This window comes from Dendropsophus ebraccatus, chromosome 1 (genome assembly GCF_027789765.1).
Source record: "Dendropsophus ebraccatus isolate aDenEbr1 chromosome 1, aDenEbr1.pat, whole genome shotgun sequence".
Lineage (NCBI taxonomy): Eukaryota > Metazoa > Chordata > Amphibia > Anura > Hylidae > Dendropsophus > Dendropsophus ebraccatus.
Genome location: NC_091454.1, coordinates 144,076,664 through 144,090,246, shown reverse-complemented (window position 1 = coordinate 144,090,246; position 13,583 = coordinate 144,076,664). Strand labels below are relative to the sequence as shown.

General features: G+C 43.4%; 1 protein-coding gene across 1 annotated transcript in view; it reads right to left on the bottom strand.

The window, feature by feature from the left end:
• LOXL1 (lysyl oxidase like 1) overlaps window positions 1-13,583 on the bottom strand; it is a 29,119-nt gene that overhangs the window by 2,547 nt on the left and 12,989 nt on the right. Inside the window, exons 4-6 of the mRNA XM_069981142.1 lie at window positions 12,583-12,739; window positions 8,393-8,488; window positions 8,176-8,291 (exon numbers count right to left, since the gene is read on the bottom strand). Coding sequence (XP_069837243.1) covers window positions 8,176-8,291; window positions 8,393-8,488; window positions 12,583-12,739 — 369 coding nt within the window. The remainder of the gene's footprint in view (window positions 1-8,175; window positions 8,292-8,392; window positions 8,489-12,582; window positions 12,740-13,583) is intronic.

Here is a 13,583-nt window from a genome sequence, read left to right as displayed (position 1 = left end):
TGGGTCTGGAACTCCTAAGCCTCCTTGAGCTATGGGACGTGTTAAAATATGATACGCTATACGAGGCGGCCTACCCGCCCAAATGAACTTAGAGATCAAAGTCCTAACAGATTTAAAGTAGCCTTTAGGGATCACAATAGGGAGGGTCCTGAACAAGTACAATAATTTTGGCAACAGGAGCATCTTGAAGGCAGCAATGCGGCCCGTCCAAGCTGTTTCAAATTTAGACATCTGGTCTGCTTGTTTCTGTAAGTCAGTTAGTAAAGGGATATAATTAGTTTGAAACAGGAGGTTGGGTTTAGCAGTAATATAGATGCCTAGATATTTGATCGCTGTATCTTGCCAGTCTAAGGGAAATTTGGCTTTCAACTCAGATAGCAGAAGTGGGGCTACATGAATTGGAAGGATTTCGGATTTTTGCGTATTCAATTTGTAGTACGAAATCGCACTAAATTCTTCAAGGATGTTTAAAGCTGTCGATAAGGAAGTCATAGGGGAAGTCAGAGTCAGGATTATGTCGTCCGCGTATAGTGATAGGGTATGTTCTTTAGGTCCAATAGTTATGCCTTTGACGTCAGGGTGGGTCCTCAGTAATTGGGCGAGGGGTTCTAAGGATATTATAAAAATTAAGGGAGATAGAGGGCATCCCTGTCTTGTACCGTTTGTTATTTTAAAAGGGGGAGAAATTGTTCCGTCAGTAAAGACTTGTGCCGAAGGGGCCGAGTATAAGGCCCTGATGCACTGCAGCATAGGACCATCTATTCCCATTCTCTGGAGCACCGAGAAGACATAAGCCCATGAAATGCGGTCGAATGCCTTCTCGGCGTCCAGAGAGACCAAAACTGAGGGTATTTTATGGGAGTGTACATGGTGTACCAAATTTAACACTCTTCTAGTGTTGTCATATGCTTGGCGGTCACGAACAAAACCAGTTTGATCCATATTAATCAAAGAAGGGAGGACCAATGCCAATCGATTAGCAATAAGTTTCGCATAAATCTTTGCGTCTGAGTTCAACAAGGAAATCGGACGAAAGTTTTTTGGTGAGTCAGGATCCTTTCCTGGCTTTGGGAGAGTGACCACAATAGCAGCTTGCGTTTCCGCTGGGAGGATGCCAGAGGCTCTAGCCGAATGGAAGAAAGACAGCATATGTGTTGTAAGGATGTGAGAGAAGTTTTTATAATACTGGTTTGTAAGACCGTCAGGGCCTGGGGATTTAGCGAGGGGTAATGTTTTAATGACATCAGAGATTTCAGACTCTGTAAATGGAGCATTGAGGGAGTCCAATTGATCAGGGGAAATCTTTGGAAGGGATATTTTGTTTAAAAATGCGTCAATGTTGGAATTTGAAGGTTGTGGAGTGGACGGGTCAGCGTTTAAGTTATATAGGGATTCATAGAATTCTTTAAAGCACATAGCAATATCTCTAGGGGCTACTAGTTTCCCTTTGGATTTAGGATCTATGAGGTACGGTATTCTCGCCTTATGGTGTTGTACCTTTAGTTTCTGGGCAAGTAAACGTCCAGCTTTATCTCCGAGTGTATAATATGTAGCTTTAGATTTACGGAGTTTAAATTCGTAATCTAAGAGTAGGGCGTCTTTTAAGGCTATACGGAGGTTGCGAAGTCGGTCTGTAAGAAAGGTAGTCGGAGTCTTTTTATGGGCAGCTTCTAATTTTTGAATTTCAGAAGTGAGTGAAGTTACAGCTTTTTCCCTCTCTTTTTTAGCTCTACTACCCAATTTGATCATTATGCCCCTAATCACTGCCTTGTGTGCGTTCCAGAGAGTCTCAGCACTGACCTGCTCCGCATTATTATGTTGAAAATATTCAACTAGAGCTTTCTCAATTTCAGCCTTGTGTTGTGGGTGTGCTATGATATAAGAGTTACATCTCCACAGGTAGGACCTAGGAGATTGATCTTTTTCTTTAAGAATGCAAGTAACAGGGCAGTGATCAGACCAAGTTTTAAATTCTATTTTGGGCCTCTCAGTCAGCAATAATGTGGCAGAGTCTGCTAGAATGAGGTCTATCCTAGTATAACTGTTGTGAGGGGCCGAGTAGTAGCTATAATCTATTTCCGTGCTATTATGAGCTCGCCAGACATCAATCAACTCCTCCTGCCATAGTATTTTGTCAAGGGAAGGTTGTGTGCGGATGTAGTTTGGGGAGGCATCAAGCTTAAGGTCCGGAACTACATTAAAGTCTCCTGTGATGAGAAGTTTGCCTTGTTTGTGATTTTTAGCTATTCGCAATACTTTCCTAATAAAACCAATTTGTCCATGGTTCGGGGCATATAAGGCTACTAATGTATATAGGACATTGTTTATAGTGCATATCAATATAATATAACGTCCCATAGGGTCAATAATTTCTTTTGTCACCGAGAAGGCAACAGTGTTGCGCACTGCTATAGACACTCCTCTAGTTTTGGACTTATAAGTAGAGTGATAAAGTACCGGGTAAGAGAAATGTTTCAATCTATGTGTGTCTGTGGACAGTAAATGTGTTTCCACTAGACATAATATGTCTGCGTCTAATTTGCGTGCCTCTGACCATAAATGTGAGCGGCGTGCTGGTGAATTCAAGCCCCTCACATTGTAGGTCATGAGTTTAACCACCATGGTTGGGTCATGTATTGCTGAGGAGTATGTGTACAATATACATTACCGAACATGCAAAGGAGAGGGCTTGAGCTCAGAGACATCCTGGTATGTCTTATAAGAAAAGGAAGGAACCATGAGGAGGTGTTCATGCCTGCATAAAACCAATAACCATAAAACATAATGGTGAATAACACAAACATAACACTAAGGGTCCGTAAAGGACTCATACAACAAACAGAAAAAGAAAAAAGAGATCTGGCGGGCATTAAAGAGAAAATAGCCCGTAAAGGATAGGTAGGGCTCAAAAGTCTGTTCATCCGCTGGGGGAGAAACAGAAAAATATAAGCATCAGGTAGTGAGCTGGTGGTCCACTCGACGTGGCATAGTAGTAGCCTCAACGCTTGTCTGAGTCAGGTTTCCAATCGGGGCGACGCATTCTATGCGGTCTCGGACTCTTCTCGGCAGATGCATTCGAGGTAGGGATGTCCCACGTGTCCATCAATGCTTGGCCTTCTGCGAGGGTACGAATAACAGTCACTTTGCCATTCCTGGTGACGAGTAGCTTGTTAGGGAAGCCCCATTTATACATCACTCTGTTCTCTCTCAGGGCTTTGGTAACAGGGCCCAGGGATCTACGCCATTGCAAGGTGGCAGCCGAGAAGTCAGCATACACAGCTATTTCCTTGTATTTCTCAGGAACCGATTCCCTATTGCGTGTAGCTGCCATGAATGCCTCTTTCACATGGTAAAAGTGGAGGCGTACCAACGTGTCCCTGGGGACGTCTGGAGATAGGTGCTTGGGGCGAGGGACTCTATGAGCTCTGTCTAACACCATTTCTCTGTGAGGGTAGTCAGGGAGAACTTCTTTGATAAAGCGATGCACAAAATGAGACAGATCGCTCGGAGTGACCGACTCCGGAATACCCCTTAGTTTTATATTGTTACGGCGGGAGCGATCTTCCAGATCTGTCACTTTCCCCTTGAGATATTTGACTTCCTCCTCTAAAGCTGTATGTGAGTCAATCACCGTGTTGTGGGAATCTACAAGCTCTTTTATTTTGTGGTTGTGTCTGTCCACAGTAGTTTCCAGCGCGGTTACAGCCGATTTTATAGGCAAGATAGATGTCTGGTAGTTATTGTGCAGGCTTATCAGCGTCGACATCATCTTCCTAAGGGAAGCATTAGTAGCAGGAGTATCATCATTTGGAAAGTCTCCTATATATGTGGAGGGATCCATGAGATTGTCAGTGCAGACTGTATCAGCAGCTGCAGCTGCAGTCTGCTTAGGCGTGTGAGCTGCTGTGCTCTTGTTAGCAGGGGGAGGGGGAGAGGAATGAGCTGCATGTCCTTCTCCGTCTCTCTGCGGTGGAAAGTCAGTTAGTGCTTCATGAGGGCTTCCCTCATCGTTACTGGTCTCATCCCCGAGTGATAGGGGGGAGAGTACCTCAAATCTGTTGTGTAAGGGGATCTCTGATGTTCCGTGCGGCGCCACTGCAGAGCGGGCCGCTGCGAGTCCCATGCACTCACTGTGTTTGCTGGACGCGGCGGCGCCATCTTGGGAGGAAGCCGGGGAGAAGAAATCCGTCATTTTCGGAGGATTTAGGTCCCCCTTCCCTTTTCTAAGGGTACCGCTGCGATCCGCCATCGTTCCCCTGCAGGGTGCTTGGGTTTCCAGCTAGTTTGCGGCAGGCTAGCGCTGAGTATCGTCGCTGTGGGACCGGAGCTCTGTCACTAAGCGGCCATACACCACAGCGCGCAAACCACGCCCCGACATTAACTCCTTAAACGCCGCGAATGCTGCGCGGTGTTTAAGTGTAAGTGACAGGGGGAGTCCCTGTCACTAACCGTTTTACAGATCGGGTCCCGATCGGTAAAACAGACCGCCTGAGGTGTCTCACCTGCCTCCGCACGGTCCGATCGGCGCTCTGGTCACTGAGCCTGCACAGGCAGGCTCAATCAGCAGAGCGCCGATAATACTGATCAATATTAAAAAAATATATATAACATTAGAGAATCTGTGTAACCTGCATATGGTTGTGTTCGGACTGACCTATAGAATAATGGTATCATGTCACTTTTACCATATAGTGCATTATGTAGACACAGGAACCCCCCAAACGTTACCATATTGCATTCTTTTTTTACGATTTCACCTATTTATATCTTCATAAATAATATATTTGGGATTTAGTCATACATGTTATGGTAAAATGAAAGACGCCATTACAAAGTACAACTATTTCTTTAACAAATAAGTCATTAAATGGCCTTGTGGATAGAAAACTGAAAGTGCTAGAGCTCTTAGAAGGGGAGAAGGGAAAAAAGAAAGCGCAAAGATCAAAATTTGCGCGGTCCACTAGGTCATTTTGGGCCTGGTCCTCAAAGGGTTAAATAACACACTTTGGGGGGGATTTATGAAGACCGGTATGTGGGTCTTGTATAAGGCCCCGCCCCCTTTCCCCGGCAGGATTCACTAAGAGGCGCACGCCTCTTTGTGAATCCGGCCAGCGTGGAGTCCGAGCCTGCGCCCGGCATATTAAATCTACACCTGCTTCCTGCCTGCAAGCAGGCATAAATCATGATAAATGAAGAGCGGGAGGAGGCCAGGGAGAAGTGGCGAATCTGCACCTTCTCCCTGGCGTACGCCTCGGGCACAACATTCATAAAAGTCCCCCTCTATGTCTAGACAAGCTGCATCCTCACATTTAGGTCTCGTTCACACAGTTTTTTTTTCATTAAACAACGGCCAATTACACTACAGCCTATGGAACCACAGCCATAGTGTATACACACTGTATACACTACAGCCAGGATTCCATTCGGCCGCACAGAAAACTGACATGTCTATTTTGTGCGGCCATTATTCAGTGAACAACAGCCGAACAAAATAGACGGTGCACACAATGTAAAGTATGGCTCCCGGACGTACTTTACATTGTGTGCTATGGCTAATTGGAGGACGGGCACACCCTAATGTGCCTGCATTCCAATTCAAATGAAATGATGTTCATCTGGCCGATACTGCAGTATAAGCCGGGTGAACATCTAAGACAGCAGCCGCTGTTTGTGCCATTAGTGAATATGGAGTTAGACTGTAATGATGTATTTGTATAATTTATTCACATGTGAAAGTAAATTGGAAATTTATCGCTATTCCCTGCATAGTCAGTGATACCTGAGCACTTGGCTTTCAATAGTAGAAATATTGTGAATCTCCCTTTCCCCTGCAGTTGTGTATTGGCATCCTTGTGGAATCTGAATCTAGTAGAACAGCGAATACTACATTGTTTCTAAAAGCTTTTGTGAGTCTTGTGCCTCAGTAGCACATTCTCACAAGGTGAGCATATTTCACTCCACCCTTTATGTTCATATTAACCCAGCAGGCTCTACACATGTAGAAACTTTTTGTATCTCTGATTTGTGTATTTTCTATAATGTAAATTATAAAATTTGCCAGGGGGTATGGAATTTGTCAGGGGGTATGGAAGCACATTCTGAATTCTGAGCAGCAATGATTCATTATCTAAATTTAGAATTCAAATGGGCACTGTCAATAAAAACAACTTTGCATAGTCTGACAGAGGCATCAATATCTAGCATATTTATAATTCACTTGATTAAAAAAAAAAAAGGTTTTGTGTATCAAATTTAAAGTAATAACATTGGCCACTAGGTGTCACTATATTGAACTCCACTGCCTGTTGTCAATAAATGCACGTAGATAATTATGGCAATTTAGAGGGTGACCAGGGAGTAATGGTGCGTTTACAATGAACGATTATCGTTCGAATTTTTGCGATAACGATAGCATTTGCGCGATAATAGGCTTGTGTAAACACAGCTAACGATCAAGCGACGGAGCGAGAAATCGTTCATTTTGGTCTTTTAACATGTTCTCAAATCATCGTTGGTCGTTCGCTCAAAATTCACAGATCACTTCGTGTAAACAGTCTTTCAAAGACTCACTCTATGTGTGAGATGGGCTTAAGTGATCTTAAAAATGATCGCAATAACACTTTTTCTATCGATTTATCTCTTCGTGTAAAGGCTGATCGTTATAAAAACCAAATCGCTGCCTCAAAATCGTTAAACAATCGATTGGGCGAATTATCGCTTTGTGTAAATGGACCATAAGGGAGTGAGATTCAATGCTCTGCTCCCATGCTGTCAATTTACAGTGCAGGGAGAGAGCAACAGACATCTAAGAGACAGAGTGGCATCAACTGAATGAATCATATATTCTTTTGTCATCTATAATTTATATGTACAGTATAAATTATTGTATGCTTATATTAAAAAATGCTTTTTGTATGTTTTTTTACAAAGAATTTAGTCAAAAACTACACAATTTTACCGCAAATGCCAGAATTCTTGCTAAAATTATGCAATTTTTTAAAGAGTTGCCATGGCAAAATTGTTGCCATTTTTCTGTGATTGTGCCATTTTTCCATGACATAAAAAAATTACGCAATTTTCTGTGATTGGCACAATTATTGCCAGAATGCACTATTTTGGCAAGAATTGTACCATTCACGGTAAAATTGCATAACCTTTGAACGTGAGTCCAGGCTAAAAACAGCACAATTTTTGCAAGAATTGTGCCAGTCACAGTAAAAAATATTTTTTTACCCCGATTTTGGAGAATTTGCTGTAAAATCATGCTAAAAAACATACAAAAAGACAAATTTTTAATATAAGCATATGTTAATTTATACTGTAAAAATAAAATAAAATTATAGATGTCACAATCATATACACAAAGTATATATGATTAGTTAAGGAGTTTACCTAATGTTCAGTTGATGCCTCTCTGTCTCTCTGATGTCTGTTGCTCTCTCCCTACACTGTGATTGACAGCATGGGAGCAGAGCTTTGAATCTTCTTCCCTCACTCCCTGGTCACCCTCTAAATTGCTATAATTATTTAGGTGCATTCAATGACAACAGGCAGGCAGTGGAGCTCAAAGTAGTGACACCAAGTGGCCAATGTTGTAACACTGAATTAACTAGATATTGATGCAAAGCTGTTTTTAATGACAGGTACTCTTTAAAAGAGAAGTCTGGGGGGGGGGGGGCGCAAAGTAGAAAAGACAACATGCTTACCCCTCCCAGTGCCCACACTGTGCCACAGCACAGAGCTCCTGGATCCTGACAGCTGTCATCTCCTGGGTTCCGGTCAAATCACGAACAGGGTTCGTCTGGCTGGGATTTGGCCCGCTCAGACTGCAGTGGTGTCCCATCCCGGTCACTGGCTGACTGAGTGGGGCATCTATCATCCAGGTCGTGAGGTAACTGGAGGGGAGCTCAGAAGACAGCTGGCTGGGGTCCAGGAGCGGGACACGGCTCTGCGTGGGCACCGGGACAGGAGACTATAACTTCTTTATTTCCTCCCCACCCCCTGCCCATAATCATTTTTTGTCAAAGCTATGGCTGTATCCATGTTTTCCAAGCAGTACCCAGGCAGTATTCTCCCTCTGCACGGAACGGCCAGCCTGAGGCTAAGAAGCAAAGGAATCTGATTCCATCATCTCTAGTAATGAAAATAAAGGTAAAGAACATTTAATGGGCTTACTGTGTAATTCGGCAGTTGGTAGCTGACACATATCTTCCAGTATAGTGGATATTACACCGCACCACATTATTGGTGAAATCAGACTCCAAAACAATGTACTTGGGATTGACTACTACCTATAAGACAAGTAATGTTGATTAATGGATGTCACAGTATTTGAGTGCAGGATGAGAGACACAGTAATAACCTACAGGCTAATAACTTTTGGTAAACCTACCTTGAGTATATAGTTTCCTGGTTTTACTTCTGTTATATCAATCCATTGACAGTCAATGTCTGCATTGTATGTGTCATAACAGCCAGGACTTAGACCCTAAAAAAGATAGACACAGATTGTCAATGTATATCCTATGTATTAACCCGTTCCAACGCTACCCTGTACACTCACCGGCCACTTTATTAGGCACACCTGTCCAACTGCACGTTACCACTTAATTTCTAATCAGCCAATCACATGGGGGCAACTAAGTGCATTTAGGCATGTAGACATGGTCAAGACAATCTCCTGCAGTTCAAACCGAGCATCAGTATGGGGAAGAAAGGTGATTTGAGTGCCTTTGAACGTGGCATAGTTGTTGGTGCCAGAAGGGCTGGTCTGAGTATTTCAGAAAGTGCTGATCTACTGGGATTTTCACGCACAACCATCTCTAGGGTTTACAGAGAATGGTCCGAAAAAGAAAAAACATCCAGTAAGCGGCAGTTCTTTGGGCGGAAAGGCCTTGTTGATGCCAGAGGTCAGAGGAGAATGGGCAGACTGGTTCGAGCTGATAGAGAGGCAACAGTGACTCAAATAGCCAACCGTTACAACCAAGGTAGGCAGAAGAGCATCTCTGAACGCACAGTACGTCCAACTTTGAGGCAGATGGGCTACAGCAGCAGAAGACCACACCGGGTGCCCCTCCTTTCAGCTAAGAACAGGAAACTGAGGCTACAATTTGCAAAAGCTCATCGAAATTGGACAGTAGAAGATTGGAAAAACGTTGCCTGGTCTGATGAGTCTCGATTTCTGCTGCGACATTCGGATGGTAGGGTCAGAATTTGGCGTCAACAACATGAAAGCATGGATCCATCCTGCCTTGTATCAACGGTACAGGCTGGTGGTGGTGGTGTCATGGTGTGGGGGATATTTTCTTGGCACTCTTTGGGCCCCTTAGTACCAATTGAGCATCGTTGCAACGCCACAGCCTACCTGAGTATTGTTGCTGACCATGTCCATCCCTTTATGACCACAATGTACCCAACATCTGATGGCTACTTTCAGCAGGATAATGCGCCATGTCCTAAAGCTAGAATCATCTCAGACTGGTTTCTTGAAAATGACAATGAGTTCACTGTACTCAAATGGCCTCCACAGTCACCAGATCTCAATCCAATAGAGCATCTTTGGGATGTGGTGGAACGGGAGATTCGCATCATGGATGTGCAGCCGACAAATCTGCGGCAACTGTGTGATGCCATCATGTCAATATGGACCAAAATCTCTGAGGAATGCTTCCAGCACCTTGTTGTATCTATGCCACGAAGAATTGAGGCAGTTCTGAAGGCAAAAAGGGGTCCAACCCGTTACTAGCATGGTGTACCTAATAAAGTGGCCGGTGAGTGTATATTTACAATGCATGGCAAATGTCATGAAAAGCGTTAAAGGGGTTGCCCTGCGAAAATCTCTTTCTTTCAAATCAACTGGTGTCAGAAAGTTATATTGATTTGTAATTTACTTCTATTAAAAAAAATTCAAGCCTTCCCATACTTATTAGCTGCTGTTATTAGCTGAGACAGTTCCTGTCTCGGCCAGAGATGTCAGCAGAGAGCACTGTGTCAGACTAAAAATAAAACAACATTTCCTGCAGGACATATAGCAGCTGATACGTATGGGTAAACTTGAGATTTTTTAATAGAAGTTAATTATAATTCTATATAATTTTCTGACACCAGTTGATTTGACAAATAAGATTTTTGCTGGCCAACCCCTTTAAAACACTATGAATGAGTAGGAAAGACTACTTTACTACACTACTTTACTGCAAGCCTCTCAGAAAATAGCAGGAAGTGTGTATAGGACTGGTGACCTTATTGCCATGGAGGTGCTCCTCTAGCATAAATATTGTAAACAGATGTGCAATTGTAGAAACAAAGCTTAGGGGAACTCACCAGTATATGCAAATTCTTTAGTCCTGGTAAAAACTTTAAGAGTCGGCAGGATACTTAATCTCTGGCAGGGACGCCAGACACTCACCCGTACGAACTGTTACAGCCATTTTACGGGCATGTGCGCTTCATCAGACAGTCTGATGAAGTGCGCATGCGTGTGAAACGGCTATACAAGGATTTTACCAGGACTAAAGAATTTGCATATACCGGTGAAAGCCCTCAGGTTTCTTTCTACAGTTGCAAGTCATGCAAAGTGTCATACATGTACATAAGCTTAGGAGCTGATTAATATATGCTGGGCTCCTACTGCAATGGTCGAGAGTATAGCTAGAATTGTGGAATAACTAAATGGTTGAAAGAAGGAAGGGGAAGACCCCTTTCTTTGTTAAACACCTAGATGCCACAATCATGGGATGCTGATGGGTTGCTATGGCAGCAGAAGGTCTAACAATTACCTCTGCGGCTCCACCAGTCCAGAAATGCTGTATTTTAGGGTACATGTGATCCTGACATCATACATACCGCAAAATGGTACCAATCAATGGTACCAATGCAAAAGTTATAAAATAATATAAATCTGGTACAATCTTATCAACCCACAGACTAGGTATTAAAGATTTTGGGGGACTTAAAGTGACAGTGTCACCCCCTTTTTGCCTTATGACTTCTCTACACAGATGTAAAGGATAAATTTTGCAATTTTCATACCTTATTTTATATCTGCCATGGTGCTTGTTCCAGTAAAGAGTGATCTTTTATCAACTGTGGACTGTGCCACCTGAACGGGGCTTCTCAACCGAAGTGCCATTTAGCCCTGCCCAAAAACAGCACTGTAGACCCTGCCCTCTGTGACATCATCGGCATCTAGGCCCCACCCCCTCGACAGCTATTGGAACGTGCCAGCCTAAAGGTTTAGGCCCCACCCCCTCTAGGTTGGCCCATACCAATGGCCGCAGAGGGTGTGTGGCCTAGGCGGCATAGAGGTCACGGGGCCTATGGTGGCGATCTGGCAGGGCCAAATGGCGCTGCGGCCGTGAGGCCCTGCCCAGGTAGCACAATCCATAGATGATAAAAGATGACTTTTTACTGGAACAAGCACCATGACGTATGATATAAAATGAAGCATGAAAACTGCAAAATTTACCCTTTACACCTGTGTAGAGAAGTAATTAGGCAAAAGGGTGGGAACAGTGTCACTCTATTGGCCTATTATACTCCTGGCAACATGCACTGCAAGCACTGTGTTTTTTGTGTTGTTTTTCCTTACTACACACTGCACTGTACGTTTGGCAGTGTCTGGCAACTAGTTCCATTCAAGTTAATGGCATAAGCTGTAATACTAGGCACAAGCACTTTCAAGCTGATGTGTGACACCACAGCGCACTTGTAAGTTCTGCTACCCATAACATTAGCTGACCAGGGTGGTGATGGTCTCCTAAAGATCTGGCATTGATTGATGACATATCATAAGCACCCTAGGCCCTCAATATTAATGTCCCAGAAAACCACTTTAAAAACATTAACTGTGTGAGGCTATGTTCACACTACGTACACTACGGCCGTTGTTGCCGGCTGTACTTTATCCAGCGTGGAACATTGCCTACATTTCTATGGGATCCCGGCCAGAGAGTATACACATCGTATACGCTCCGGCCGGGATCCCGTGCGGACCCGCAAATAACTGACATGTCAGGAAACCCTGTCAGTTCACACAATGAAGTGAGCGGCTCCGGCTGCATGCTTCATTGTGTGCTGTGGGAGGTTCTGATGCGGGCGCATGCTGATGCGCCTGCATCTGAACCCTGTGGCCGGAAAGATCATCCAGCCGGTACTTAAGTGCCGGCCGGGATGATCCGGGCAGTGTGAACATAGCCTAATGCTGGAACTGATGTCAACTGCCCCTAGAAACCAATCATAGCTCAGTTTTCAGCTCAGATACAAAGAAAGCTGGAATTTGTAGCAGAATTTCAAAATTCTGAATTCAGAATTTCAAATAAAAAAAAAATTTCAAAATTTCTGTGAACACAAGGCATATCGACCAAACTTTACCATCAAAATTTAATTTATTGGTTAAAAAAGGTCTGGTTAAAAAAGGTCTCAGAATAACTTCCAAAGTTATGATCAAATAAAGTAATATATTCTGTATTTCAAAAATAGAATAATGCAAGAGTTGATTAAAAAAATAAAACTGCATTTTATCAATTAACTTAGACAAACTATTCCCTAAAAAACCTGGTAAGGTAATACATAGTCTGTCACCTGAGTGTGAGAGGTGCATGCATATCTCTTGAGGTTTCCAAAGTCACAAGTTGTATCCTCCAGGCAGAAGCTGGCCTTATGTCCCTCTGCCACTTTCCGACCTGTTGCGGCATCCAACAGATCATAATGACTGAATTCGTCCATGCTATGATAGTGCCTAAAATGACAATTCTAAAGTTAACTTTCTTAAACTAGTGTCAATAATATTTTCATTGATAAAAATATATTAACTCTTTTTTTTTTTAAGTAACCTTCCATTATTAAAGGGGTTATCCAGCGCTACAAAAACAAGGCCACTTTTGCCCCGCTCTTGTCTCCAGGTCAGGTGTGGTTTGCAATTAAGCTCTATTTACTTCAATGGAACTAAGTTTCAAACCCCACCCAATCTGAAGACAAGAGCGGGGCAAAAGTGGCCATGTTTTTGCAGTGCTGGATAACCCCTTTAACTTCCAGTCATAAGTCCTGGTTAAAGTCAGCTGACGAGATCCATGATACTGAGCATTAACCAATCAGTGCTAGACTTGTTAAGCTCCGTCCCCACCTACTCAACACAAACTGCAGGAGAGACAGGAATGGTAAGAAGATGCACAGTATAGAACACTTAACATGGGGGGTGGGGGCAGTGAGTATGTAGACTAACTACAGAGGTGGAAGGGAGGTGGAAAGAATGGGGACTACATGCAGAGGGGGGATGGTCGGGGGGGATAGATATAAAGTATGGAGACTACCTGAAGAGAGGGATCTATTTAGTATAGGGGGAACAACTTCAGAGGGGAAGAGGGAGGGAGGTATACAGTATGGGGGCCTAACTACAGTGAAACTTACAGTATAGGAACCTAACAAAAGTTGGACATACAGTATGGCAGCTAACTACCATATAAAGTGGGCTAGAGTCTAGGGGAATACCCAAAAATAAGCCCTTCTCCTTTTTTTTTTCTTTTTTTTTTAATAAAAATTCTATAAGACCCTGGAAACACAATAGCACCAGCACCATAGTGGCT